Source organism: Rhinolophus ferrumequinum, chromosome 8 (assembly GCF_004115265.2).
Source record: "Rhinolophus ferrumequinum isolate MPI-CBG mRhiFer1 chromosome 8, mRhiFer1_v1.p, whole genome shotgun sequence".
NCBI classification, from domain to species: domain Eukaryota; kingdom Metazoa; phylum Chordata; class Mammalia; order Chiroptera; family Rhinolophidae; genus Rhinolophus; species Rhinolophus ferrumequinum.
Window position 1 is genome coordinate 41,213,662 of NC_046291.1, and position 26,106 is coordinate 41,239,767.

The 26,106-nt window shown below is 36.1% G+C and overlaps 2 protein-coding genes across 3 annotated transcripts in view; both read right to left on the reverse strand.

The window, feature by feature from the left end:
• Positions 1-8,977, reverse strand: part of FAM171B (family with sequence similarity 171 member B) — a 67,119-nt gene extending 58,142 nt beyond the window's left edge. Inside the window, 1 exon segment of the mRNA XM_033112646.1 lies at positions 8,600-8,977. Coding sequence (XP_032968537.1) covers positions 8,600-8,816 — 217 coding nt within the window. The 5' untranslated portion in view covers positions 8,817-8,977.
• A 7,371-nt stretch (positions 8,978-16,348) lies between these two features.
• The window catches only part of ITGAV (integrin subunit alpha V), a 76,366-nt gene continuing 66,608 nt past the window's right edge, over positions 16,349-26,106 (reverse strand). For both annotated transcript variants that reach the window (XM_033112253.1, XM_033112252.1), the window contains exons 25-30: positions 25,348-25,506; positions 24,423-24,536; positions 21,251-21,364; positions 21,042-21,149; positions 20,346-20,468; positions 16,349-20,077 (exon numbers count right to left, since the gene is read on the reverse strand). In XM_033112253.1, coding sequence (XP_032968144.1) covers positions 19,982-20,077; positions 20,346-20,468; positions 21,042-21,149; positions 21,251-21,364; positions 24,423-24,536; positions 25,348-25,506 — 714 coding nt within the window. In that variant the 3' untranslated portion in view covers positions 16,349-19,981. The remainder of the gene's footprint in view (positions 20,078-20,345; positions 20,469-21,041; positions 21,150-21,250; positions 21,365-24,422; positions 24,537-25,347; positions 25,507-26,106) is intronic.

Genomic DNA, 26,106 nt, shown 5'->3' on the forward strand with positions numbered 1-26,106 from the left:
GAAATACAAATTTCTCCATTGGGATTTTCAAATGAAAGAAAAACTCTGCAATATAAAGCTATTTCTCAAAACAAATTCTTCACTCTGCTATTCGCTCTTCCAATGTAATCAGTTATGAGTGAAACCAAGAGAGGTGTGACTCAAAAAGGTAAGGAAAATATGGGTTTCGCTGAGTTTAGAAATTCTATTAATTGCGAAAGCCTGGAAGAGCACTGGCAATGAAAAATAGCAAATTCAAAGGTGGATTTAAGTTGCTACAGGCTAAAATTACTATTTTGACCCCCAAAGTGTTTAAACACCAAAGGTTAAGACTTGTTTCAGCAGGTGGGGGAAGGCTTACGTTTTTATAAATGCCTTCTTTGGGAATTAATAACAACTAGGGTAGGCCTTTATCTGCTAAGACTGACTGAGTTTATAATCAGACCTGGAAGGATTAAATAACTCACAAAGTCATCAGAGCCCTTATTAAGATTATTAACTTAATCTCAGTGATCCTATCCTTCAGTGGACTAGCCAAGGGGCAGAGTTTCTGGGTTGACTGCCAAAGACTTCTGAACAGAGGGTCTTTTCAGGTGTACGGTTTCCCTCCAGTTTATTATATAATGAAACTTGGACATAAAACAATTCAAAGTCATGTGATTTATCAAAAGGTATTGGTTTGTGTATTGATGGCCATTTTATAAACAGAGTGAAAAAGGCAAAGGATGAAAGAACTGACCAAGGTGCATATTAAGCAATAAGTTCTTTTAAGGGTTGCCTTCTGGCAGGATTGGTTATGTCACTGTCACGCTTACTCATTTTACCCATTACATGTGCACAATAACAGAAACATTTCACATGTTAAGAAAACACAAAAATGTTACTTGAGTCTGAATGTTACCTTTGTTCTTTTCTTATTGAGTCTACTTACAAAGGCCTAATTAACTGAAGCAGGTTTTAATAACCATTTGGGGGGGTCAAGGATTCCTTTGAAAATCTTACAGATGCTCTAAACACTAGGTAATTGCAGATTGTATCATTAATTTCAGGGTGCTCATGAATCCCCTACACCCTCCACTGGCTCCCTAGGACCTCTGCTGTATAAGGTACAAGACACAAAGAGTCCCTTTGACAAACGGGGGAGAAAAAGATTTACTACTTGTGAGTACTTTCGTCCCCCACAAACTTACTTGACCCTCTCTGATACTTGTCACAGCAGGTTACTATAACTCTCCTTTTCTCATGAGCCTCCAAAGCCTTTACCTCCTTCCCTTTTACATCCTATATTTATTAAGCTTTATTGATTCACTAGACTTCCTCCCTATTAGAAATACCATGATATAGAAGCAATTTAAAAATACACCTCTTTTAACTCTTCTGATTGACAAACTTGAATAAGCTGGTATAGAAAGTTTAGATTATAAAAAAGCTCACTCATCATAGTTAAATTTGCTATGAATGAAATTATCAAATTATCCTCCTTAAATAACAGTTTTATCAGACGTTGTAACTACCACATTTCTTTTAGGATGTGGATGTGTTCTAGTTTACGTCACACACTTTTCAAATGCTGCCAGAACAAAGCCCCTAAGAGAAGGTCATTTTTATCTCATTCTAGTTCCAAGAGCCTATAATTCCAAAAAGTCTTATTATAGTCTGTGAAGTAAAATTGTTTGTTTAATCATTACATATTTTAATGGATATTAGACATTGCTTCATTATAAATAGCATTAGAAGATCAGATTAGTTGTTTCATACATTACTATAGAAATATTTTTCTTGCATATGATAAGGAATGAGAGTTAAACTCTGATTAATATTTTTAAAAATTGCAATTTTGAGGCAGTATTAAATAACAGCTTTTCTGCTAAAATTCCAGAATCTAATAGCACTTTGTAAAATGTACTTTGGGAAGTACTTATTTTATGAAGCTTAGTTATTTGTCTTTAAATGCAAATATCTGGAATATACCAATCATTTAAAAATAAATGAGTAGATATATTTTATAACTTCAGGTATACAAATTGAATTAATCATAATCCATGTTTCATGACAGACTTATTGATCCATGATGCATGGTTCATTTTACTTAGTGAAATAGTTAAATAAATCCTACTATACCCTTTATTCTTCGTGACACTTTTCCCCTTACACAAAAAGTACGGCCTCCCATTTTACAGTAAATGGATATTCTCTTGGTAATCTTGTCTCAGTCACCCAGCCATTTATAAACAAACCATACTCATGCAAATATGAAAGAACATTAGTAGCACGTTTGAAGTTTTCGAGAAACATAATCTAACTATATAGAGGCACATTTGACAGCTTAATTTCTATTCTTTCCAAAAACACAGGGGAGCAAGCAATGGTGAGATAGGTATCAAAATCCAGTAAGTCACAAAATCCAGGACCTTTGAAGCTGCTATTCAACTGCTGGTTATAGTTAACTCCTTAGGAAAAACAGTTCATCCATGTACCCATCCTGTGTCTGTCACATTCCTGTTACAAAAAGGAGTAAGTAGGTAGGAATAAAACCATGGACACTGGTTTTATTTTATTTTAGAAAGGCCACAGGATATAGAATTCTATAACATCCGGGGAGCACTTGCCGCAGAGGTAGGTCAGGGAGCTCATGGCATGAGCCCAGGGTTGAGAGTGGACATTTCTCCCAGCTTCCCATTGGTCACCTACAGCCCAACTAACAGTTAGGTCCACAGATATGAACTGCTATTGGCTTAGCTATCTAAATGTTCTAAATTTCAGCAGGGATAGCAAGTGAATTAAAACTATATGGTTTGTAAATAATATTTCTTTACTGAACAGGAACAAAAATAAAGTACAAGAACAAATAATACTGGCAAACGTTTATTTTACTTTTAAATTATTTCCTAAATTGTAATGATATAGAAACATAGTTGAGAAAAAGAGCACATTAAATAGAAATTGAAGTCTCACTCTCATAAGTAAATTAATTTTAAATCTTCATTTCTGTGACGACATAGAACCTTAATGTGGACAGCTTAACAGGCATTATTATCAACTCAAGTTTTCCGAGACGTGTGCTACGGTACTGAGGCATTTTACAGTCTTGGTTCAGTAGGTCACTGAGGCAGATTTGACATGTTAGTAATGATTACCATTTCCTTGACACCCTCTACCCTACACGAAACGGCACTCAGAATCACTCATTCATTTCAGGCCCAAGTAAACTGGCCTTTATACTCACAGACATCATGAACATGTATTTAAGACTACTGCCTAGTCCTGATGACACAGACAGTCATAAAAGAAAAAGAACTTAGGCACAGAATCTGATATGTCTTGGACATATGGATCATGCTTACAAAAAAGGCCAATTAAACAGACATCTTCAAACAGAATCTTCAAAGCAAACAGAAGCTGTTTTCTTAAGCTTATGATGTACTTTACTACAGCACACAGCTTTCATAGTTTTAGAATTTTCCAGGTAAACACTCCAAAGCACACTTTTTACCAATAGTAGATGGAAATATTATATCCATTTCCTAGCTAAAGCAATTTGGACAAAAGGAAATTTTAAGACATATTACATTATGCCAAGTGAATGAATGATAATACTGCAGCTAATCTAGTTAGAACATTGAAAGAGAATTGAGTTCAATATATATATACTTTGGGGGAAGAGTTTTGTTTCAGAAAAATATTTGGTAGTTTCTGTTCAGTCACATTAAGAATATTGAAAAATCACCACTAAATCAAATTGGACTCAAATTTAACACAATGGCATGTGTTTTCCAACCTGTAATCAACACTAAGAAATAGCTCCCTTTGGTTATTAAAATCCTAGAAAGAAATTATAATTACCCCATTGGGGAATATGGCCTTCAAAACAGGAGTACTTTATATATAACAATAGATTTCTAATCCCACTTTTCCTATTGATTTTCAAATTCCTTGAACAACAACAAAAAGCAGATAAATAAATGCTTTCGTGGATGGAAGATTTCAATCAAGTTTGTTTAAATTATTTGTGTTCAGTAAAAAGTATGCAGTAATAATCTATATCAAATTTCATTAATGTAAATGAAGTTTTATTAAGTGAGGTAGGTTCCAGCTATATAGAACATAAAAAATATTTTTTTAACTTCAAAAATGTACCACTTGGCCCACTAATTCCACTCCTCCAAAAAGCAACTCCAATTCTACTCCAGAGATATGAAGACATGTTCACACAAAGATGTGTACAAGAATAGAGCAGCTCCATTTACAATACCGAAAACTGGAAGCAACCCAAATATCCATCAACAGAAAAAGTGATAAACCAAACACAATGGTAATTCATACGATGAAAGTACTCAGCAGTAAAAAGGAATAAACTACTGAACAGGCAACATCAATGAAACCTATGGAAATTAGAATGAGCTAAAGAAGCTAACCACAAAAAGAGTATGTGCCATATGATTTCATCTTATGAAGTTCTAGAAAATTCAAAATTAATCTATGATGATAACAATCAGAAAAGTAGTTGTCTCTGGATAAGAGGCAGAAATTGCCTGGGAAGGAAGCATGAGGGAACTTTCTAGGGTGACATAAATGTTTTTTATCTTGACGGGGTGATGATTACACAGGTATATCCATTTGTCAAAATAGTACAGTTAAGGGGCCGGCCCGGTGGCTCAGGCGGTTAGAGCTCCATGCTAACTCCAAAGGCTGCCGGATCGATTCCCGGCACCCTCCACAACTAAGATTGAAAGGACAACAACTTGACTTGGAAAAAAGGCCTGAAAGTACACACTGTTCCCCAATTCTGTTCCCCTTCCCCAATAAGATCTTAAAAAAATAAAAAAAAGTACAACTAAGATATGTACATTTAAATGTATGTACATTTTACCTTAAAAAAAAAGAAGCCCGCATTGTGAAAATGGGTGGAGGTATGAGTGAAATAATTACAGCAGAATTTGATCTTTGTTAAAGCTGGGTGATGGGTATTGGCTTTTTAAAAACTATTCTATTTACTTTCTATATATTTGACATTTTTCAAAATAAAAAGTTTAAATTATGTATCAGTGAAATATGCAATCAAAAAATTTTATGCTATAAAAATACACCTCTCAAAAGCTTTCTTTATATGCAGAAGACACTAAAATCCGTGGAGATCCCCTGTGTCTGTGCTTCACACAGAAAATTTGAAACGAAGCTCATTATTTTCTCCAGCTCCCCTCACCCCCACCCGCAGCATACCTTCCATCTAATGGCCCATCAGAGTGAATATGATATGCTTGTCTCAGCTACCATCAGCCCCCAGCCCCCAAATTAATTCTTCCCTGGCCCCTCAAATATTTATTTCTAACAAACATTGGTACAGATGGAGAAATCAGAGCTGCTGCATACACTGGAGAAAATAATTGATTTGATAGATCTCGTTAGTCTTTATTCTCAGTACCCTCTGAAGATGGTGTTTTGTAAGTTAATGAGAAAATGTAAATAAACCGTTTTTAAATCCTGATTTTTAAAATCTCATATTCAACGTTTTCTTAACCTCAGGGTTTTTTTTTTTATTTCTCAGCAATACAAAGAGACATAAATTTTCAGAATAATAAAATAAAGAGAATAGTAACCAAGGTCAATGTCTCTACTATGAACTGATATGCTCAGCATGTACCAGTTCCAAGTGTGTCTTATTAGTTTTCAAGATTTTGCCTGAGAAAAGTCATATAGTTTTTCACACAATATGTCCAAAGAATCAGAAGCACCATACACAGGCAAAGAATTAACTCAGGCTCAATCACAACTGTTTAAAGATACGTTAATACCCTCCTAGGTGATAAGAGGATGATAAGTACATTCGAATAAAGAATCTTCCTGACAGAACCTAATAATTGGATTCTGGAATTGGTATCAAACAATTCTCTATAGTCAACATAAGATAAACAATGAAATTAGCTAATATTAGAGATCTAAAATTTATATACTTTATAACTTCTACTTACAAATATTTCTACCTAACATTTCTATATTTTGTATACACCCCCTACTAAATTCCAATGAAGAATTTCACAAGATGTTATATAACATACTCAGGAAAGTGAAAGTGATCCTTGATGCCAGCATTTAGTTTGTTCATTCATTCATTCATTCGTTCAGTCTTTCATTCAACAAACCTATGCGTGCCTATGCATACCAGGTACTTTTCTAGGTACTAGAAACATATGATAATTTAATATAATAGTGAACAAAACACAAAGTTTATGCCCTCATAGAGCTTATACTCCAGTAAAGGGAGACAGGCTTATAAGAAGGGCTGAGAATACTAAGTGCCATGGAGGAGAACCACTAAGAAAGGGTATACAGATGGCTAATTTCACATAGCTGGTCAGGAAAGGGCTACCCTGGTAGTGAGCAAACCTGAAGGATGTGAAATTCCAGAATTCCAGGTAGAGAAAATGGCAAGGGTCAGAGCTGTGGGAGATGGCACGGGGAGGGGCAGACAGGGGATCTGGGCCTTTGCAGGCCATTTCCAGGATCTGGGCATCTCCTGTGAGAGAGATGGGAAGCAATGGGAGAACTGTGAGCAAAAAGGTCCTATTTAATGTTTTTAAAAAGATTGCTAGTTGTGTAAGGAGACTAGATAGCAGAGGAAGAAAAGTTAAAGCAGGAAGACCAGTTCAATCTAGAGATCACAATGCACTCAGAGAAATACTTTAACTTCATTTGTTTATATCTTGTGCTTCATTATATGACTTGATATTCCAATAACTAAAACAGCAATTACTTGCTTGTTCTCTTGTTTACCACGGACTTGGGAAGCTAGAGTTTTTAAGGGAACGCAAGAGTCATCACACGTTACTTTTTAGGCTCTAGGCTAAACTATTGGATAGTGGTTCCTTTTTCTCAATCAATCGAATAGGTAAATAAGACAAAAACTGCTAGTTTCTCAAACAATCACCGTTTTCAAACATATTCCCTCACAAATATCAGGAAACAAATATTTTATTGTGTACACTGTATACAAAAGATTTCATATATTATTGCTGTTATTCATAACCCTCATCACAACGTATCTATATTATAGTAATCAAATCCATTTAACTAATGTTCCTGAAAGATAAATCGAAATAAAAATATACTGCAAACTATAAAATCCATCAGTACTCTCTGACTTCTGTTTTGTATTTAATTTATGAAATCCCTGTCATATTTAAGACAGGCTCTCAATCACTCTCCTATCTTTAACTTCCTTAAGTTTAGCAATAGCAAGTCTAACAACAGCCTCGCCCAAACCATGCTGTTAGGAAACTGGGTAGGAAAACCACCGCACACTGCATACCTTTCAGGACTTGTAGCCACACTTGAATGTTATTAATTGCTTGAAGAGGGTGTCAGAAACACATGCTTTCCTGCACACTTTGGTGATTTCATTCTTTGCTCAGAGCACTCTGACAAATTAAATCATCCTAGCTGTGTCTGAATCACAGCTGGCATGCCTGAGTATCGCTCTTTGATGATGAGCAAGCAGTGCAAAATAAGATGCTGATTCCACTCTGTAAAATCTCATTTTCAGCATCTTGTATAACGTTACTAGGCAGGATTTTAAAATAAAAATAAATGTTTTAGTATAATTCACTCTGTTTTTGCAGGAATGTAAGCCCTTTGCCAACAAATCCATGGGTTTTGTTTTTTATTTCTTTCCAAATAGCAGGTGGCACCTACAGTAGGGAAGGGAACTGGGGTTGGGTGGGGGTGGGGAGAGGCTATTAAAATGGATAATCCAGGTTTTTGCTTACCCATGGGGCTTTAAAGGGGGTAGAATGAGGCAGGAACTGAGGGGCCCTTACAGCTCCATATATTATAGTGTATTTCCTCACACCCTCACTGAAATGTCAAGAATCTGCCTCATTAAGTTCCACTAACAAGTAAGGAGATTCCCCTCTCTGGGGGCCGGCTGTGCTGTACCAACATCACTATGCACTTTATCTTGTCTGTCCCTTCTCCTTTCCCCTTTCTTCAGTTACAAACTTCTGTTTTCATTTTGTTTTGTGACATCTTATTATTCAGACATTCAAGGCATTCCAGCAAACTGCATTAAACCCTTCCCAAGATAAGAAGAGGTAGAAATAAATAATAAACCATTTCTTTCTCCATGTCTAAATTTAAATATTGCAGGCAGGCGGGGTGAAATGATGAAAAGGGGTGTGTGGGTGTCTATTGCAAGATTTTTTAGTCTCTAGGAGAGAAAAGGATAAAGAACAGAATACTAACGGGATTTGAGAACCGAGTGTGTGTGTGTGTGTGTGTGTGTGTGTGTGTACAGTCAGGGCAGAGGGAAGAATTCAGGCAGAGGGGAGGGAGAAGAAAAGGATCAATCGAGGCAGTCACTCACCCCCACCCCTCCCGTACCCTCCCCACCCCACTGCAGTGTTCTGTGCTTCCCAGAAGGCTCTTCACCCACGGGGCAGATTCCTGAAACCAAAGCAGAGCCCGAGTACCGGACAGGGAGATTGGAGAGACTGGGGAGATGGGGATGGGTAGGGCTAGGCGATGGGAAACAATCCGGCTAGGGAAGGGACAAGGAAGCCAGCGATGCTAAATGAGATCCCCGGCCGACACCGACAGGCAGGGAGGGCCAGGCTGCGGGACCTACCTGGAACGGTGACAGTGGAGGATGCCCCGGGCACCTCTGGCCTCTCCTCCTCAGCCTCCTCTCGCTGCCGTTGCTGCTGCTGTTGCTGCTGGATGAGGCTGAGATCGGAGCGGCTGAGCTCGGCTCTGGCGGCCGCGGGGACCAGCCGCGCTTTCAGCAGCACCGCGGCCAGGCCAAGGAGCAGGGTGCAAGGGACGCGCCGGCTGAGCCTCGCCATGGCCGAGAGCCAGAGGGCCGCGGCGGCATATTGCGGGGCCCCGGGCGGCGGCGGGCGCCAGGGCTGCGGGCTCCGGCAGCGCCCGCTCGCTCCTCCTAGTGTTGTCTGCCTCGCACACCCTCCCCAGCAGGAGGAGGAGATCGGGAGGCGGAGGGGAAGCAGGAGGTGGAGGAGGAAGACGTGAGCATCCTCGCGCACGTGATGCGCGGGGCGGGGCGGGGCGATCCGGGAGCCCTGGGCCGCCGCTCCGCGGTCACCTGCGGCCCCGCTGCTCCGGTGGGATGCGCTCCGAGCTGTGCGGGGTGGTGGCTGGCCTCCCAGGATGAACGGGAAACGAGAGCCTTTCTGGGGGCTGGTAGCCCTTCATATCCTCCAGCCCCTACCGACGCCCCGGGAAATTTGCAGAAAGTGGAATACAATTACCCCCACCTAATCCTAAAGTAGAAGAGAAGGTGATACATTGATTACCTCCTACAGCACTTAACGCAGCACCAGAGGATCAAAAAGCCAGGGACTCTTAACCACGCAGGCTTTGCCGCATCACGGCCATCACTGATTAGCTAGAAAATAAACTGCAGCTCTCCAGGATTTTACTAAACTTCCTTTTTTTATGCTCGTGGGAATTTCTTTCTGTATTATAAAATATTCTAAATTACATTTTGTCTAATTGTAGCCCGCACTTCATTGTTCAAAGAATATTATACTAAATGAGTACCAGGCGTCTACTATGTGCTAGCATTTAGTCAGGTGTTTGGAAGAAGAAAGATACAACCCCTGTATCCTAGGAGCTCACTGCCTGTTAGGACAGAGGAACATAAAAGCAAATTATAATCCAGTGTGGTGGTTGCCACCGGAGAAACACTGCAAAGTTCAGAGGTTGCAATGAATTGGAAAAAATTAACTATGTGGCATATGGAAGGAGGTTATGCAATCCTGGGGGAGGTGGGGTTTATAGAAGAATAAGAGTTCCACACAGAGATGGGAATAACCAGGTGGACTGAAAAGAGCCGTGTGTATGTGTGTGTGTGTGTGTGTGTCTTTCTACGTGTGCACAAAGCCCAGAGGTGTTTAACAGGACAGTGTGCTTCCTGTGATGAATGATTGTGACAGAGCGACAGTGTTTTATATTGAAAAGAAAAGTGGAGATCAGGCCATTAAAAACATAATAGCAAACACTATAGTATAGTGGTACCTCAGTTTTCGAACGTCTCTGTTGACGAACATTTAGGTTTATGAACACCGTAAATTGTATGGATCTATGGTATCATTAGATAATAAAATCCATGCTAAATTTGCTGGTTTAGGGGTTGATTTTAAAGGTCTGAAACTGATTAATCCATTTTGCATTACTTTCTATGGGGAAACCGCGCCTCGGTTTTCCAACGTTACAGAACTCGGTCTTCTGGAACGGATTATGTTCGAAAACCGAGGTACCACTGTACTTACTATGTGCCAGGCACTGTTCAAGTGATTTATGTATAACTCCTATAATAATCTTGATGCTCTATCAGGAAATTTAAATTTACACTACTAGTGATTATGAAGTAGTGAAATCAATTAATCAGGAGAGGTGCTACCAGTCTGCATTTTAGAAGGATTATGTTGCTATCAGCAGAGAGGATGGATTATAGAAGGATACATCTGAGGAGAGGAGGCAGTGTTTGCCAAAGCCCTTGTGGAGATGCCAGAAGATTGCGAGACTGAAAAGGAGAGGAGAGGAGTGGGAGATTCTTTATTTAGAGCAAGAATCAAAAGAGATGGTTGACTATTTGGGTGGAGAAGGGAGGAGAGAAATAGGTATGTCTAGTATGACACCCAAATCGCCAGACTGATCCTGGGTGGCTGCTTATGACATCATCAAGATTATTAAATAATAATACTGACTGCAGAATAGGCGATAAGCCATGGTTTGTCCAGTTGTAATCTCTTTGTATTTGGTGTGCTCCTGGGACATCTCACAGGACAATGTATATGGGATCTGTGACATCACATCATTTACCATGATAGTTGATTCAGCTGATTTGACTGACCGGACAGTCTCTTTCCACCCTTACCATTCTTATGTATGTTCCTCCCAATGTTTCCAACTGGCTGGAAATGAACAAACTTCTCAATAGTAGAAAATTATTCTTTGATGAAGAGTATGAAAACAGTGCCTATATAACCAAAAATTAAAACAATTAACAGGCATTGTTCTTACATTATCACATTATATCCTCAGAGCAATCCTACAAATTAGCTCTCATTATCTTATTTAACAAATGGAAACATTGAAGATCAGAGAGGTTACGGACTTGCCCTAGGATACACTAATTATGTATAACATGTAACTTTACCTTTCTGCATTGTTCGGAACTTTTACCATGAACTTGTACTGCTGTTTTTTAGTGATTTTAGACCCAATAAACTATGTGGGTACAGAATCATTTGGAAAATAAATGCCAAAGTGAGGCCCCTACATTGAGTACCATTGTTCAGTTATGGCTTTGCCTCACCTGTGCGAGCAGACGCTAGTGAGAGGAAGCTGAATACGGAGATCTGTCTCATCAAGCTGTTTTTGTTGCATTTTCTTCCAACTTACCCCTCCCTACTCCTGGAGAGAAGAAAGGAAGAAATGGAAATGACTCCAAAAGCCTGACTGGCAGATCCAGAGGAAAGGAATGCTGCCAGGATTTCTGTCATCCTGCCTTATGGTGGCCAAGTAGTCATTGATATATTAGAAGCTGATCTTCTGGAGGCAAGCCACTGATTTTATGGCCTCCCGTAGAGGGTGGACATCAAATCCTTCAATACTATGGACAGTTGAAAGAGATTTTTGTCAGTCAGAATGGTTTTTAGATGATATTTAAATGCTCCATTATTCATATATCTTATGCTTAATTTCTGTGCAATATACAAAAGCTATCAGATAATGACGCAATCAGGATTAGTGGATCAAAAAAGTTGGTCAGAGGCATAAAAGTCAACATACCTTAAATATATTTTAAGCTGCTTATTTTACCTTAAATAAGTAAATGCATATTCACTTACTAATCTTTTGATGTAGGTCCAAGACATTTTTTTTTACTCTCTAACCACACGCTAGGGTTTGAAGTCATAAACCACAATTATAACACACCTCGATGATTTGCAGTTTTAGTTCAAGTGGAGAAGTTCTTTAAAGACATTGACAAGCAATTTGAGTCCCAAATTCTTATTTTCAATTTTCCCCATATTTTTACAATTTTCTAACCCAATTAGTATTAAACTTAGTGTTCACAGAAAACCCTACTTTTTTTTTCAAATGTATGTTTCATCTATACCTTATAATACATAGAACTGGCAAAAACAAATTTGTGAACAATCACAACTGACTTTTAGCACACACATACACAAACTGGTGGGGGCAAAGCCAAGCAGACATTCATTCAGAGGTATCCTGCTAAGTCAGTGCCGTAGTGGCAGTCAGTGTAATTTACAAAGGAATGCAAGAGGATCCCGGAAGTCATTTTCAAGTTCATAATCCATGATACTGGTCATGCTTAATACAATGTAATCATTAATATTAGCACTTCATTTTTATAAAAATACTACAAGAACCATCAGAAAGTAAAGTATAAAACATACATGTATTACAGAATTGTTCTTCACTTAAGATCTATGAGCTCCTCCCCACTGCTCTTAGCAGAAAGCCCAAAATCCCTAACCAGACTTACATCTTTTACACTCTACCACTCACTTCCCAAGCTCATCTTTTAATGAGAGAGAGAGAGAGATATTTTATTCCCTTGAACTAGATTTATGTGGGTTGCCCCTAGAGCTACCTTCGCATATTGAGTTCTTCTGCCTGGAACTTGACTTTCTCACCTCTTTAACTGGCAAACTCCCATAGAGCCTGAACAGTTAGCTTAGCTATTACTTCCGCCAGTATACATTTTCTGACACCCTTAGCTTTGATTAGGTGCCCCTGCTAGGAGCTTGCATGACATCTCGTATTTCCCCGTAGCACTCTATTATTTAAAATGGGTATTGACTTGCCTGTACCCTAAATAGTGTAGATTCCACAAGTGCCAGAGCCATCATGTTCACAGCTGCCTACACTCCTATGACAGTGTCTAACATTGATTGATTACTTGGTTAATTAAATCAATAAATCAATTTTTAAGAAGCAGAAGTGTTGCTTCTAGAGGAGGGCCCTAGAATCTGACTGTTCTGATATCCACCACTCACAGCTATGTAATTTACACAAGACTCTAGACCTCAGTTTTTTCATCTGTGTAGTGGGAGAAATCATAGCACCTAAAGGAGGCAACCAAATGAGATAATGTAAAATACTTAAGAGTTCTTTGCTATAGAAACTGTTCAGTAAACGTCAGCTATTACTTCTTTTGTTAATAATGTTATATATGGTTATTCTGTTTTACTTACATATATTTTATAATGTATATACAATTTCACGCCATGTATAGTTGATTCTCATTTTTTTTTGGTAGTTATGGTCTATAAAGCCACATTAAACACTGAATTAGCAAATACTGAACCATTGCTCCTAGGAGGAATAGATAGGTTCTAATGAGCCTCTCGCAACATTTTCATCAACCCATCAATACATAACCTTGCTTTAAAACACATATTTCTGTGTATAGACACCTTATTTATTTTATATTGTTGGTTCACTAATATTGAGCTCACAGCGAACTGCACTGTAAGTCACACCTGAAAGAAGCTTACATATTTAACACATGTATCTGTAAGGCACATCACAGCCTTCTCGGGCTTAGGAACACTAGACAGCACTTCAGCACTATTAAATTGGGTCACTTTAAACAACAAAATCACCAGTGAAAAGTACAAAACTGAAGAAAAAAAAAACAAACACAAAAACTGGCCTTAAACAGACCACACAAAGAACACATGTATCTCGAACGTGAGCCTAAAGAAGGAAGAGCATCATCTTGCTTGAATTCAGCTGGGGATGTGCATGTTGGCAACTGAAATTTTTCACTGCACATTTCTGGGAATAACTGTGAAAGTACTGATTTGAGGGTTACACATATATTTTAGCAAATAGGCAAATTCAGAAGCATGGAAGCACAAATAATGAGGATCAACTGCATATATGTGTGTGTGTGTGTGTGTGTGTGTGTGTGTGTATGTGTACATATAATATATATATTATATATGATATGTATTCCTTTAGCTGGAGGTAAGAAAGATTGGATAAAATAATTATAGGAAAGCCAAATAATTCTGGAAAAAAATATGAATGCTATCAAGAATTAAGAAGCTACCCTTGCAGTTCCAGGCTCCAGGCCGGCCCCAGCATCCACTGGCCTCCAAAGCCCCAGACACCTTCAGACCCGGACTCCAGGCCTGCCTCGGCACCAAAGCAGCCCCTGTAGCCTTACACTCCAGGCCCACCCTCACACCAGGCCAGCACCCACGGATCCAGGCTCCAGTGGACCCAGGGCCCAAGACTGCCTCCATGGACTCAGGCTCCCAGGCCATTCCCCACCACTATCCATCGACACCTGCAAATTAATCAGCGTGATACACCACATTAACAAAATGAAGGATAAATATATGATCATCTGAGTAGGTGCAAAAAAGCATTTGGCAAAATTCCACACCATTTCATAATTAAGAAAAAACCTCTCAACAAATGAGATATTAAAGGAATGTACCTCAACATAAAGGCTATATACGACGAGCCCAAGCTAACATCACACTCGATGGTGAAAGTTGAAAGCTTTTCTTCTAACATCAGGAACAAGACGAAGATGCCCACTTTCACCACTTCTATTAAATATAGTACTGGAAGTCCCAGCCAAAGCAATTAGGCAAAAAAATATAATAAAAAAGCATCCAAATTAGTGACAAAGAAGAAAAATTGCCTGTTGTAGATGGCATTGATCTTAGATACAGAAAATCTTGACTCCACCAAAACTGTTAGAATTAATCAATAAATTAAGTAAAATTGCAGGCTACAAAATTAACATACAAAAATTAGTTGTTTTTATATACTAACAATGAATTATGTGAAAAAAGGAAAAAATCCCACTTAAAATAGCATTAAAAAAAAAACCAAAAAAAAAACCCTTTGGAATAAATTTAAATGGGAAAGATTTGTACACTGAAAACTATAAAACATTGATGGAAGAAATTAAAGAAGACATAAATAGATGGAGAAATATCCCTTGTTCATGGATTGGAAGAATCAACATTGTTAAAATGTCCACACTACCCAAAGCTATCTATAGATTCAATGCAATCCCTATCAAAATTCCAATGGCATTGTTCACAAAAATAGAAAAAATAAATCCTAACATTCATATAAAACCACAAAAGAATGTGAATAGTCAAAGCAATCTTGAGTAAAAAGAACAAAGCTGGAGATATGACACTACTTGATTTCAAAACATACTCCAAAGTCCTAGTAGTCAAAACAGCATTATACTGGTATAAAAACAGATATATAGACTAATGGAACAGAAGAGGGAGCCCAGAAATAAATCCACACATTTATAGTCAATTGACCTTTGGAAGCCACTGGAGATCCACAAGTTTCTTGTGAATTTTATGTCACATTGACAGAAAGTTTCTTTATGTCACATTGCCAGAAAGTTTCTTGTGAATTTTATGTCACATTGCCAGAAACATTGCCAGCTTGGTCTAAAACGGACAGAATACAACAATGAAAAAGCATATTGTATTGGTCCCACAAAATTTTACCAGTACTCAGCTGCAAACATGTGCTAAATTTCATGGGGGGATACAGACGATCCAGTGTAGAGACATGAGTCACAGAGAATTACTTACAGACTTGGAAACCAAATGGAGTTTGCTTGTGACCAGTGACTTTTTTCCTTCTTTGAACAAGAATGTCTATAATTATCATATGCTTGTCCCACCATGTTATGGAGAAGATAACTTGTTTCTTTAGTTTCATAGCTCCACGTATAGAAAGGAATTGTACCCCAGAATGGTTCATAATCCAAACCTTACCCATACCTAATTTAGATAATTTAGATTATGAGATTTAGGCATTCAAGCTGATGAGGTAAACCCCTTCTAATTTGTGGTTTTCAGGAGTTTGACCATGATGTGCACAGTTAATGTTTTTCTGTGACTGTCCTGTTGGGGTTCATTGAGCTTCCAAAATTATAGGGTGCTTTTTAAAATTAAATTTGGAAGCATTTTGGCTTCCATTATTTTATCTGACACATTTTCTCTCTGTAAGACTCCATGTGTACCTAGTTAGATTGTCCCACGGGTCATTGAAGCTGTTCATTTATTTATTTTTTAATCTTTACTTACTTATTTTTGCCCTCTGTGCTTCACTTTGGATACATTCTATTCATCTATCTAACACAATTAATTTTTTGTTACCTTTTTTCAGATAACTAATACTCCTCAGAATTCAGACGTCTAGAGAAATATGTCACCTCAATGAGGTCATCCTTTTAGTGCATTATTGCTTGCGTGTGTGATTAAAAAACAAAATAAAAACAACATCGCAGAAGGAAAATATAATCTATACACATAAGTGGCACAATACTCGTTTATTGTACAGTCACAAGTTACACATTGGAAACTAAAGAGAACACTGTACCAGTTTTCACAAATTCAAATCAAGTTAGCAAATGACAAATTTTAGAACACACTCATTTTATGTCTCACCCAATGTGGGTGATCATAAGAGAAGCTAAATAAAGAAAATTACTTTCTATGTTACTTAGGTAGCAAACTAATTTGATATACACAGGTCCAACTTACTTTAAGAGATTTCAGAGTTTCAGAACTAATAGGGAATAGTTCATGTCCAGCCTGAAATAAAATGCAGAATGGACCTTTTAGGGGTAAATAACTTCATTTATATTTCCACAGCAGAATCACTCCTCCTGCTAACAAAAATATTACTAAATCTCCATCTAGATTAGTTTTACTAAATTAATGACTTTGAAATTATCTGTATTTGGTTATATTGCACTTGAGAACAATGACAACAAAAATTAAAGATTCAGTACCTCTCCCAAGAAATTCATTACGTATCAGAAATTACAATGAAATACAAGCATATATGCATGCTGCACGTCGTTAGGTTCATGATTCAAACTAACTACCAACAAGTTAAAAGGGATACTCTCCAAAATACTGAGTGTTATGTCATTTCATTCATCGTTTTTGATCCTATATTCAATTTTCAAACTTTATATATATTTTTTCTTATTTATCAAACTAGCACATATACAAGCTATCCAAGAGTACAAACAAGGTGACACTGAGATAGGCAAGGTCACGCACAGGTATTCCAAGAATGACTTATTCTTCACCACACTCGGCACTACATTCCACAACATGGGGACATCTATCAACTTTCAAATTCTGTTTGCCTTATAAAAACAAGTGGATCTCTTATATACTATAATTTTGCCACATAAACCTCTTTCTTAGGGTCATGGTTCACTAGTAATCTTTCACAGCCCTCTTAAAGAAGCCAGTATAGTCTCTTTTACTAACATTTAAATTTCCTCTTTATATAAATATAAAGTATTAATAAGAATTTACTATGAATAAGTAGTTTCATTACACAGGTAGAATTGTGGCACTAATATTTTGATTAATTGCTTTATACTTCAAAATTATTAAGAACTTAATCAGAATTATAATAATAATCACAAGAGAAAGGTAAAGGGAAGAAAAGAATATCTCTCACATAAATGTTTTTCAAAATATCAATTCTGAAATAAATGCCTATATAAGAAATCAACAATCATATCAATATTTCTTACCAATATCAAATGCTTTAAATATTCTCTACCTCACTCATGTGTATTTAAACTGAATCAGATTATAAGAATTTTATGCTCAAAATGGATTTTAATTCTCAATAAATCACACAGTAGTATTTAAAATATTTGAAAATTAAAATAGTTTTCATAGGATTATTTTTTTGACATTTTAACCAAATATATTCACATGCTACTTTAGGGGAAAAAGAATCCCAACATTTTCCCAAACATTTTTGTCAAAATGTAGGCTTAAATTATACTGCTACCATATTTTTTAGAGGTTTCATTTTTTTCAAAGAAAATACTATTGCCTAAGATTACATTTCATAAAGGCAACTTAAAACAGCATGTTAATTGCCAATAACATCTTTCAATCTCCTATACAAGATTATAGAGGCCATAGAAAGAATAGATTGTGCAAAAGCAAATACAAACTTTTTTTCCCAAAGAGTGAATTTCTATCCAATATATATTTTCAGGAATGATTGCTATTAGGTGGGAAAACAGGTAGGGTGAAAGTTGTTATGGAACAACTTAATGACTGTCTGGTGGCAGGCCCTAGGATAAAAATACTTTTTTCTTAAAAAAAATTTATTGGTAATAAAAATACTTATTGTGTATGACTAAGATCTCTTAAGCTACTAATAAAATCTATATTACAAAATCTATTAATTTTGAAATTCACTAAAGTTAAATATAGATTCTTGTCAATGTTCTAACTTGTATAACTCACCTACATGTGCCTTTATTTTATGACTATAGCCCCTTGTGTAGGGAATTATAACACAAGACATGGCAAGATAAATTTCAATTATTTTTAAAATGTAAAAAAATATTCAATTATTTAAGGGAACTACTCATCACTGTCTAATGAAGACAGTAGTTAAAAAGCTATTAAACCCTCAAATTCTAACGCATAACATGATGTAATTGCACAAAAATAGGTATAATTAAGTCATCCCCAGGTTTTGAGGAACTGTGAATAAATTTTCTAGAGGAATATGTGATTTATCACCCTACAGACATATAAAACTACAACTTGCCACCGGTGCAGCTTTTATTTAAAAAATTGTAGAAAATTTATAATAAACCCAAGAAAGTTTTGAAAGGTTTCCAGTAACTTGAATTGATTATAAAAGTACCTTTTAGAAATCATTTTGATCGCTGAGACTGGTTTTACACATTACACCTTGCTCAAAATGAGGTAATATCCATGTGAGTAGCATCAGGTTATTGCGAGAAGTAAACCAGTGAGCTACTTTAAGGATTTTAATTCCAAGCATTTCCCATGGGGCTGAGGGGTTGGGTGCAGGTTGCTATAAGTTTTAAAGATCCCTCACTGATCTTGACCTGTTCTCAGTAACAGTTTTGGAAATATAAGAAAAAATACATATATAGGAGGAAAATAAATTAATCCCAACTAAACACTCTTGCTCTAATTTAAGAACATACTATTACTAAGCAACTCCATCAAAGAACTACCAACATGGTTTTTAAATTTAAATGCTTTTTTTTTTTTTTTTTTGTATTGTAAATGGCCAGATGAATACCATAGGATAAATGTACTTTGGAAATGATTTCCAACTCTATCTGGCTTTAGACATAATGATGGTTAGCTGAAATAAAGCTATTACACAAAAAAGGCACTCTTGATTATAAAACTAATGTTTAGTATAGGTTGGCTTAAAGGATTTGAAATACAACTGACACAAATTGAAATGTAACAAAATGGATTATAGATTACATGTAAAAGAAATTTAATCACATGTAACCAATTTTCATATTAAAACAAAATACTGTACCTATGCTATTATAGAGAGAATTTTGATGGGGTCAAGTTGTTTTTTGTTTGTTTGTTTGTTTGTTTTTTAAGTTTACCAGAAAGTAGTATTAAAATCTAAGTTCATGCAGTTATAAAGTCTTTAGTAGCTTGAAAACTCAATTGTAGTGTGTAATGTGTATTAGTATTAAGTACCTGTACAAAAGAAGTGGATGCTAAGGTCCAGAATTGGATTGCTTTAGAATAATAACAACCACAAATAACAAAATCCAACATTCAAACCAGAAATAGTAATTGTAGGAGGTACTATTTTACATAAAGTGGTAACTCAAGCACTACCTGTCTTATGTACACTGAAGAACACTTGAAATTTTCATTATTTAAATACCTAAAAACACACGTCAGTGAACGTGTATTAAATGTATGTCTGAACTTATTTATAATGAAATTGTTGACAAATATTGCTCTCATTTTGTGGTTAATACCAATGGGCACCATCAGCAGTAAAGTCTTGGAATTGGATTCCTCATGAAAGGAACTGAAATCTATAATGACCTTGGTAATTCTAATGGGTCAGGATATAGCATAACTTAAAAAAACAAAAAAAATCACAGTTAAGTTTCTGAATTTCCTTCACCATTTTCATGAGGTTGAAGCTGTTCCCTTTCTTGTTCTTCTTGAGGTGGCCGAACACGTTTAAAAAAGCCCATCTGTCAGTTGAAGAAAAACTCACATTACTGCCACATCAGTGAAGAATATTAAAAGTATTTTAAGTGAGTATGCTATCACCAAGAAAATTTAAATGACAATTACAATTTTTCTTCCTTCAAATAATACATAACGCTCATCATGCATCATTATTAAAGATCCTTTTCCTCCTTCCCTGCCTTCTTTTCCATCCTCCTTCTTTCCCTCCCTCTTTCCATGTTTTCTTCTGCTTCTCCCCTCCCTCCGTCTCTTCCTAAGTCCATTACTTACCCTGTACATCACAAACACCAAAACAGCCAGTAACAACAATCCTGCCAGAACTGCTAAAATGATCACCCACACAGGCACAGGCATGGGTGCTGGCTGAATGCCCCAGGTGACATTAGTGGTAACCTGCCAGGGGAGAAAAAGGTTTTGAGTTTTAAAATAGTTCACTGACTAACTCAACAACTACCTGAATGTCTACTATATTTTATTTAGTGGTATTCATATCATTTTCTTTTCCTGTGTATGATAATCTATGATTACATATATCTGTTATCAATAGCAGGCACATATCTGCATAAAATTCTCAATAACAGGTGAACTTCTGGTCACCTCTGAAATGATTTTTAGATAATCCAAACCAGTTTATGATGTGTTGATCCCATTTTTAATCCTCAATTTAAAGACCTTTGAAATGCCTTCACTTCTTGCAGAAATTTCCAAAATTTCCCCCTCGAAAATTTAGTATATATTAAGAATCTCTTACACAGGACAAGATGCTAAAGTAAAAGGTCTACCTTTAATAACTCTGGGGTGGGGGAGTAAAATAATATTATTAAACTGAGTTATAACCCTATCAAATAACTCTTAATTACTTTAAATGATCAAAATAGTATAACTGCCATTATTTAAAATAAAATCAAAATATCTGTAGCATTAAATGGAGTGAGCTTATTCCATGTCCCCAAATCCATAACTCACTAATGTAGAGTTGAAGATATCCTCAATTGGAAGGTTCTTATAAGGAAACTCGATGACATTAAATGAAGCAGACGACTTCAAAGAATATGAATGATTCTGGTTTTCCTTCTGTATGGAAGTAACAATTAAATGATTTCCTAGATCTCACACTTTTTTTATTTCTTTAAAAAAACGGATAAGTTTGCTAAATGCTGCATCTGTCCACTTACATTCATAAAGGTCTCGGTCCACAGCAGAGACTTTACATACAAGATTGCACTCTTTCCTCTGTCTAGTCGCCCAACCTGGCAGACAATCTTCAAGCATTCAGCAATTCCACAACCCTGCCAAAACAAGGTATATGTTTACAAGGAAAGGTCATTCTATCATCTTGTTAACGTTTGAAAATCAGACATTTTAGTCATTTCATGTGAAAGCCAGAGATGTTTCAAATGTACAATATTAGGCTCTATGAATAATTTGTTATAAAAGGATAATATCTATAAATTAAAAGATTTATTTTTATGGTTAGAACTCAACATTCTTCTGAGAATCTATCGCTAGATTCTCAAAATTCTGGGCAAACCCAGACAATGATTTTAGTAAGACATGAAAATCAGACCACAATACCCCTGTGGGAAAGAAAACGAAACAGAGTGAATCTTTAACAGTTATTCCATGTCAGACCTATAAAAATCAAGTGGCATGATGATGGTCTTTGCTACATTCAGGGTTTTTATCAGTGACTTGAAGGCAGGCAGCCAAAGGTAACACATATTTCCATCTTCTAGGTGCTGGCCAAAATGCATTAGACATGTCATATGCGTACACCTTGCAACAATGCTATCCGTAAATGGTGCCTCCAGTTGATGACTAGGAATAGAAGCGACCTTTCTTGACCTGATAAAAGGCATCTAGGAAAAATCCACAGCTAACATCATATTCAATGGTGAAAGAATGAATGCTTTCCGTCTAAGATCAAGAACAAAATAAAGTTGCTGACTTACTACACTTCTTTCAACATTGTTTAGAAGGTTCTAGCCAGTGCAATTAAACAAGAAAAAAAAATTTAAATAAATGCTGTCTCTATTCACAGATGACAGGATCTTACATCTACAAAAATCTAAAGAATCCACAATAAAACTATTAGAGCTAATAAACAAGCACAGAAAAGGTGCAGAATACAAGATTAATATACAAATATGAGTTGTATTTCTATACACTAGCACTGAAAACAATCTGAAAATAAAATTAAATAACCCATTTAAATTAATTCAAAATTAAGAAACCTATTTAAAACAGCATCAAAAAGAATAAAATACATAGAAATAATTTAACCAAGGAAGTGTGAAACTTGTACAATGAAAACGATAAAATATTTTTGGAAGAAATTGAAGGAGACTTAAACAGAAGATATCTAATGTTCAAGAACTGAAAGATTTAATATTAAGATGGCAACACTCAAATTGATAAACAGGTCCAGTATAATCTCTATCAAAATTCCAACTATCTTTTTTGTAGAATGGATAAGTGATCCTAAAATTCATGTGATATTTTATATGAATATAAATTTATAAGGGAACCCAAGTAGCTGAAACAGCTTGAAAAAGAAGAAAATGTTGGAGGACACAGAGTTCCCAATTTGCAAACTAACTGCAGAGCTACAATATTCAAACAATTTGGTATTGGCATAAGGATACATGCATAGATCAGTGGAATAGAACTGGAAGTCCAGAAATGAACCCATACATTTCTGGTCAATTCATTTTCAACAAGGCTGCCAAGACCATTCAACAGGGAGAGACAGTCTTTTCAACAAATGATGCTGGAACAACCGAATAGCCACATGCAAAAGAATGAATCTGGGCCCCTACTTCACACCACATTAAAAAAATTAAGTTAATATGGATCAGAAATGCAAATCTAAGAGTGAAAAGTATGAAACTTAGAAAACCAGAAAACTGGTCAAGCGTGATGCTCAGGTTTTGGACAGAGAATGGAGTTGCAATTCACTAAAATGTGGAACACTGTAGAAAGAGCAGAGTTGGGAAAACTCAAGGGTATATTCTTCGAATTAAGTTTAAGATTCCTACCGTGTTTCCCCAAAAATAATACCTAGCTAGACAATCAGCTCTAAATATGTCTTTTGGAGCAAAAATTAATATAAGATCCAATATTTATTATATTATATTATACCTGGTATTATTATATTATATTATATTATATTATATTATATTATATTATATTATATTGTATTGTATTGTATTATATTATATTATATTATATAAGATCCGGTCTTATAGTATAGTAAAATAAGACTGGGTCTTATATTAATTTTTGCTCCAAAAGACGCATTAGAGCTGATTGTCTGGCTAGGTCTTATTTTCAGGGAAACATGGTATTACATACTTAAGAGGAGTTCTAATAGAAGTTTGGAAAATATAAACCAAAGCCATCCACACAGATGTGGTATTTACAGCCACCATAGTGAGTAAGATCATCTAGTGCAGCCTGTCTGACACAACATCATACTGATGGAATCATCAGTGTGGACATACCCACCCTTCTCAAAATAGTCGCCACTAGTCACATGTGGCTATTGAACACCTGAAATGTGGCTGGTGTCTACAATACTGGACAGCATAGATCTAATGAATGAGTGCTGGTGGAGCAGATGAGAAATCGGAGCCCTGAGCCCTGGAATCCTCTATAGTGGTTAAAGGTTTGGAAGTGAAGACTAAGAACAAGTAGCCAGTTGTGGTAGAACCAGTAGGTGGAGAACCAGAAGAGAACAGCGTCCTAGAAGTGAATGAAGAGTGTTTCACAAAGGAGGAAAGATTTATTGTGCCAAAAGTCACTGAGCAGTTGAACTGATGAGAATTTGATGATGTGAAAGTAACTGGTGATTGCTAAGGAACATAATAAACACTATACCAAAGTTCTCTGTTGGTTGATGGTTTGCAAAATTTCAAAATCTTAACTGATAAGCAACTTTTTAACAATATTGTTATTATATAGGCCAACTCAGCAAAAGTTAACCATAATGCTAATTTTTCTTATAATGTATTTTTGTTCAGGCCTTCTGGGTTTTTCCTGCAGTACTGTACTAAAGCCTCAAAGATTAGGGTGAGGCCAAGAAAAAGGTCAGATGAAGGAGTGTAGTCACACCAAAAAGTTGGAACATAAAGTATTTCTTTTAGTAATCTATAAAAATAGATCATTTGAAGAAAATCTGGCATTAATGTGACAAGGAACAAGGAAAGTAATAAGACTGAATGGTATAAAAATATATGTAGTTCTTTCAAGCACAGCTGTTGTTATTTTTGAAATGTTCTTTGGCATCAGTTCTATAATCACATATTTTTAAATGTTTAAAGTGCTTGTTGTCGAAATGGCGCTTACCAAAGTGTGAATGTCTCCTTCACTCTGGGTGAGATCCCGCTTAGTGACGAGATGGTTCCGGTCCCCTTGCCCAGCAACTGTGTCATTCTTTTCAGTTGTTTGTGAATTTGAGACCTATGGTTACATTCATACACATGATAAATAATAATGGAAAACATTTTACATTGACATTTCGGCATAAACTGTGATGTGTGACTAACACATAGTGACTGAAAATTTGGTATAACAGAAAATTCACTACTTAATATATTCGATGAAAAGCACAGAAAATAGAATCTTTAATATGTAGAAAAAGTTACCTTTGCCTAGCCATGATTTTCTCTCCTTGCATAGCCTAGAGGGGAAACTGACAAAATATACTGCAAGAGCCTGAAATTTCACAGTGTACATCTGTAAGAAATGTCAGCCATGAGTATGTATTTTTTGTTTTCTTAACTTTCCTTAGTCCAAATAGTGCAATAGCTTCTTATTCAAACCTATGTGCTAGGATGGAGATGACTATATTCAAAAGTATACAGAATTCCGTAAAGTAACATTTTTCTAGGTTATGTAAATTAAAAGAGCCAGCACTAAAATGTTGTATCCTATCCCAAGGACAGAAATTTCAAGGATACCCTAGACACAATATTACTTGTGGATAAATCACAATGTGATGGAACCAAAGTCTATCTGGGTCACTTAAGAATATCTGCTAAGGCTCACTAAACACCACATAAAGATACGGTTCACTGGGGCTTCATAGAATTTATACTTACTCATTATGCAAATCAACAATTTAATCCTTAGTGTACTGATTATAAACTATTTTTACAGAATGGATTTGTGGATTAAAATAGTTGTTTTATTTCATGTATTTCTTTTGTAGGTTTAGGGAAAAAAGCAATAATATATTATCATAATGAAAAACTGCTACTAAGCACAATACCTTAATTCTCAAAGGGTTGATCTCCATGTCTGAAGTGCAGTTCATTGGCCCATCGATATCATATTGGAGGATGTATAACAAAGTGTTATTGTTGTATTTGTAAGGCCACTGAAGATTCAGCATTGCCTTGCTGAATGAACTTGGACCATTGTTTCTCAGCTAATGAGGAAAAGAAAATGTAAATGCTTTTGGCAAAAATCTATTCTATAATCTTTCCCCTACATCAACTTTAGGAATCATTAGCAACAAGATTTGAAACAGCAGAGTTTCCATAGTTATTACAGTATTACAACATGACTGTTATTATGCAAAAGAGATCACACCTAACCTTTTCCTCTAGTGTGTAGGGCAGTATGTGTCAGGATGAAAATGTAAACCAAAAAGGAAAATACAAAAAAGTTATTGACAAAAGATAGTCCAGAAAATTTTCTTTCGGCAGAAACAAAATTTTGATGATCTGCTATAGGCATTTTCGATTTTTAGTCAGAACTGCAAAATGTCCATGTGGAAGTACGCAATGACCTATTGCTTTACTCAAGTAGAACTAATTGGTTTTAAACAACAATTTGTGTAAACTGCTTTCTTTAAACACTTGAAGTTACCTGTCTAATAAAAACGAATTTAATAATAGGAAAAAAAATTCAAGGAAATCTCTGGTACATAGTTCAACTATGCAGACTTTACATAAAACTTAAACAGACTTATTTTTTTAAAGGAACTTAGCTCTTTGTTGGCTCTCTACCAGACATCAGTTAAATC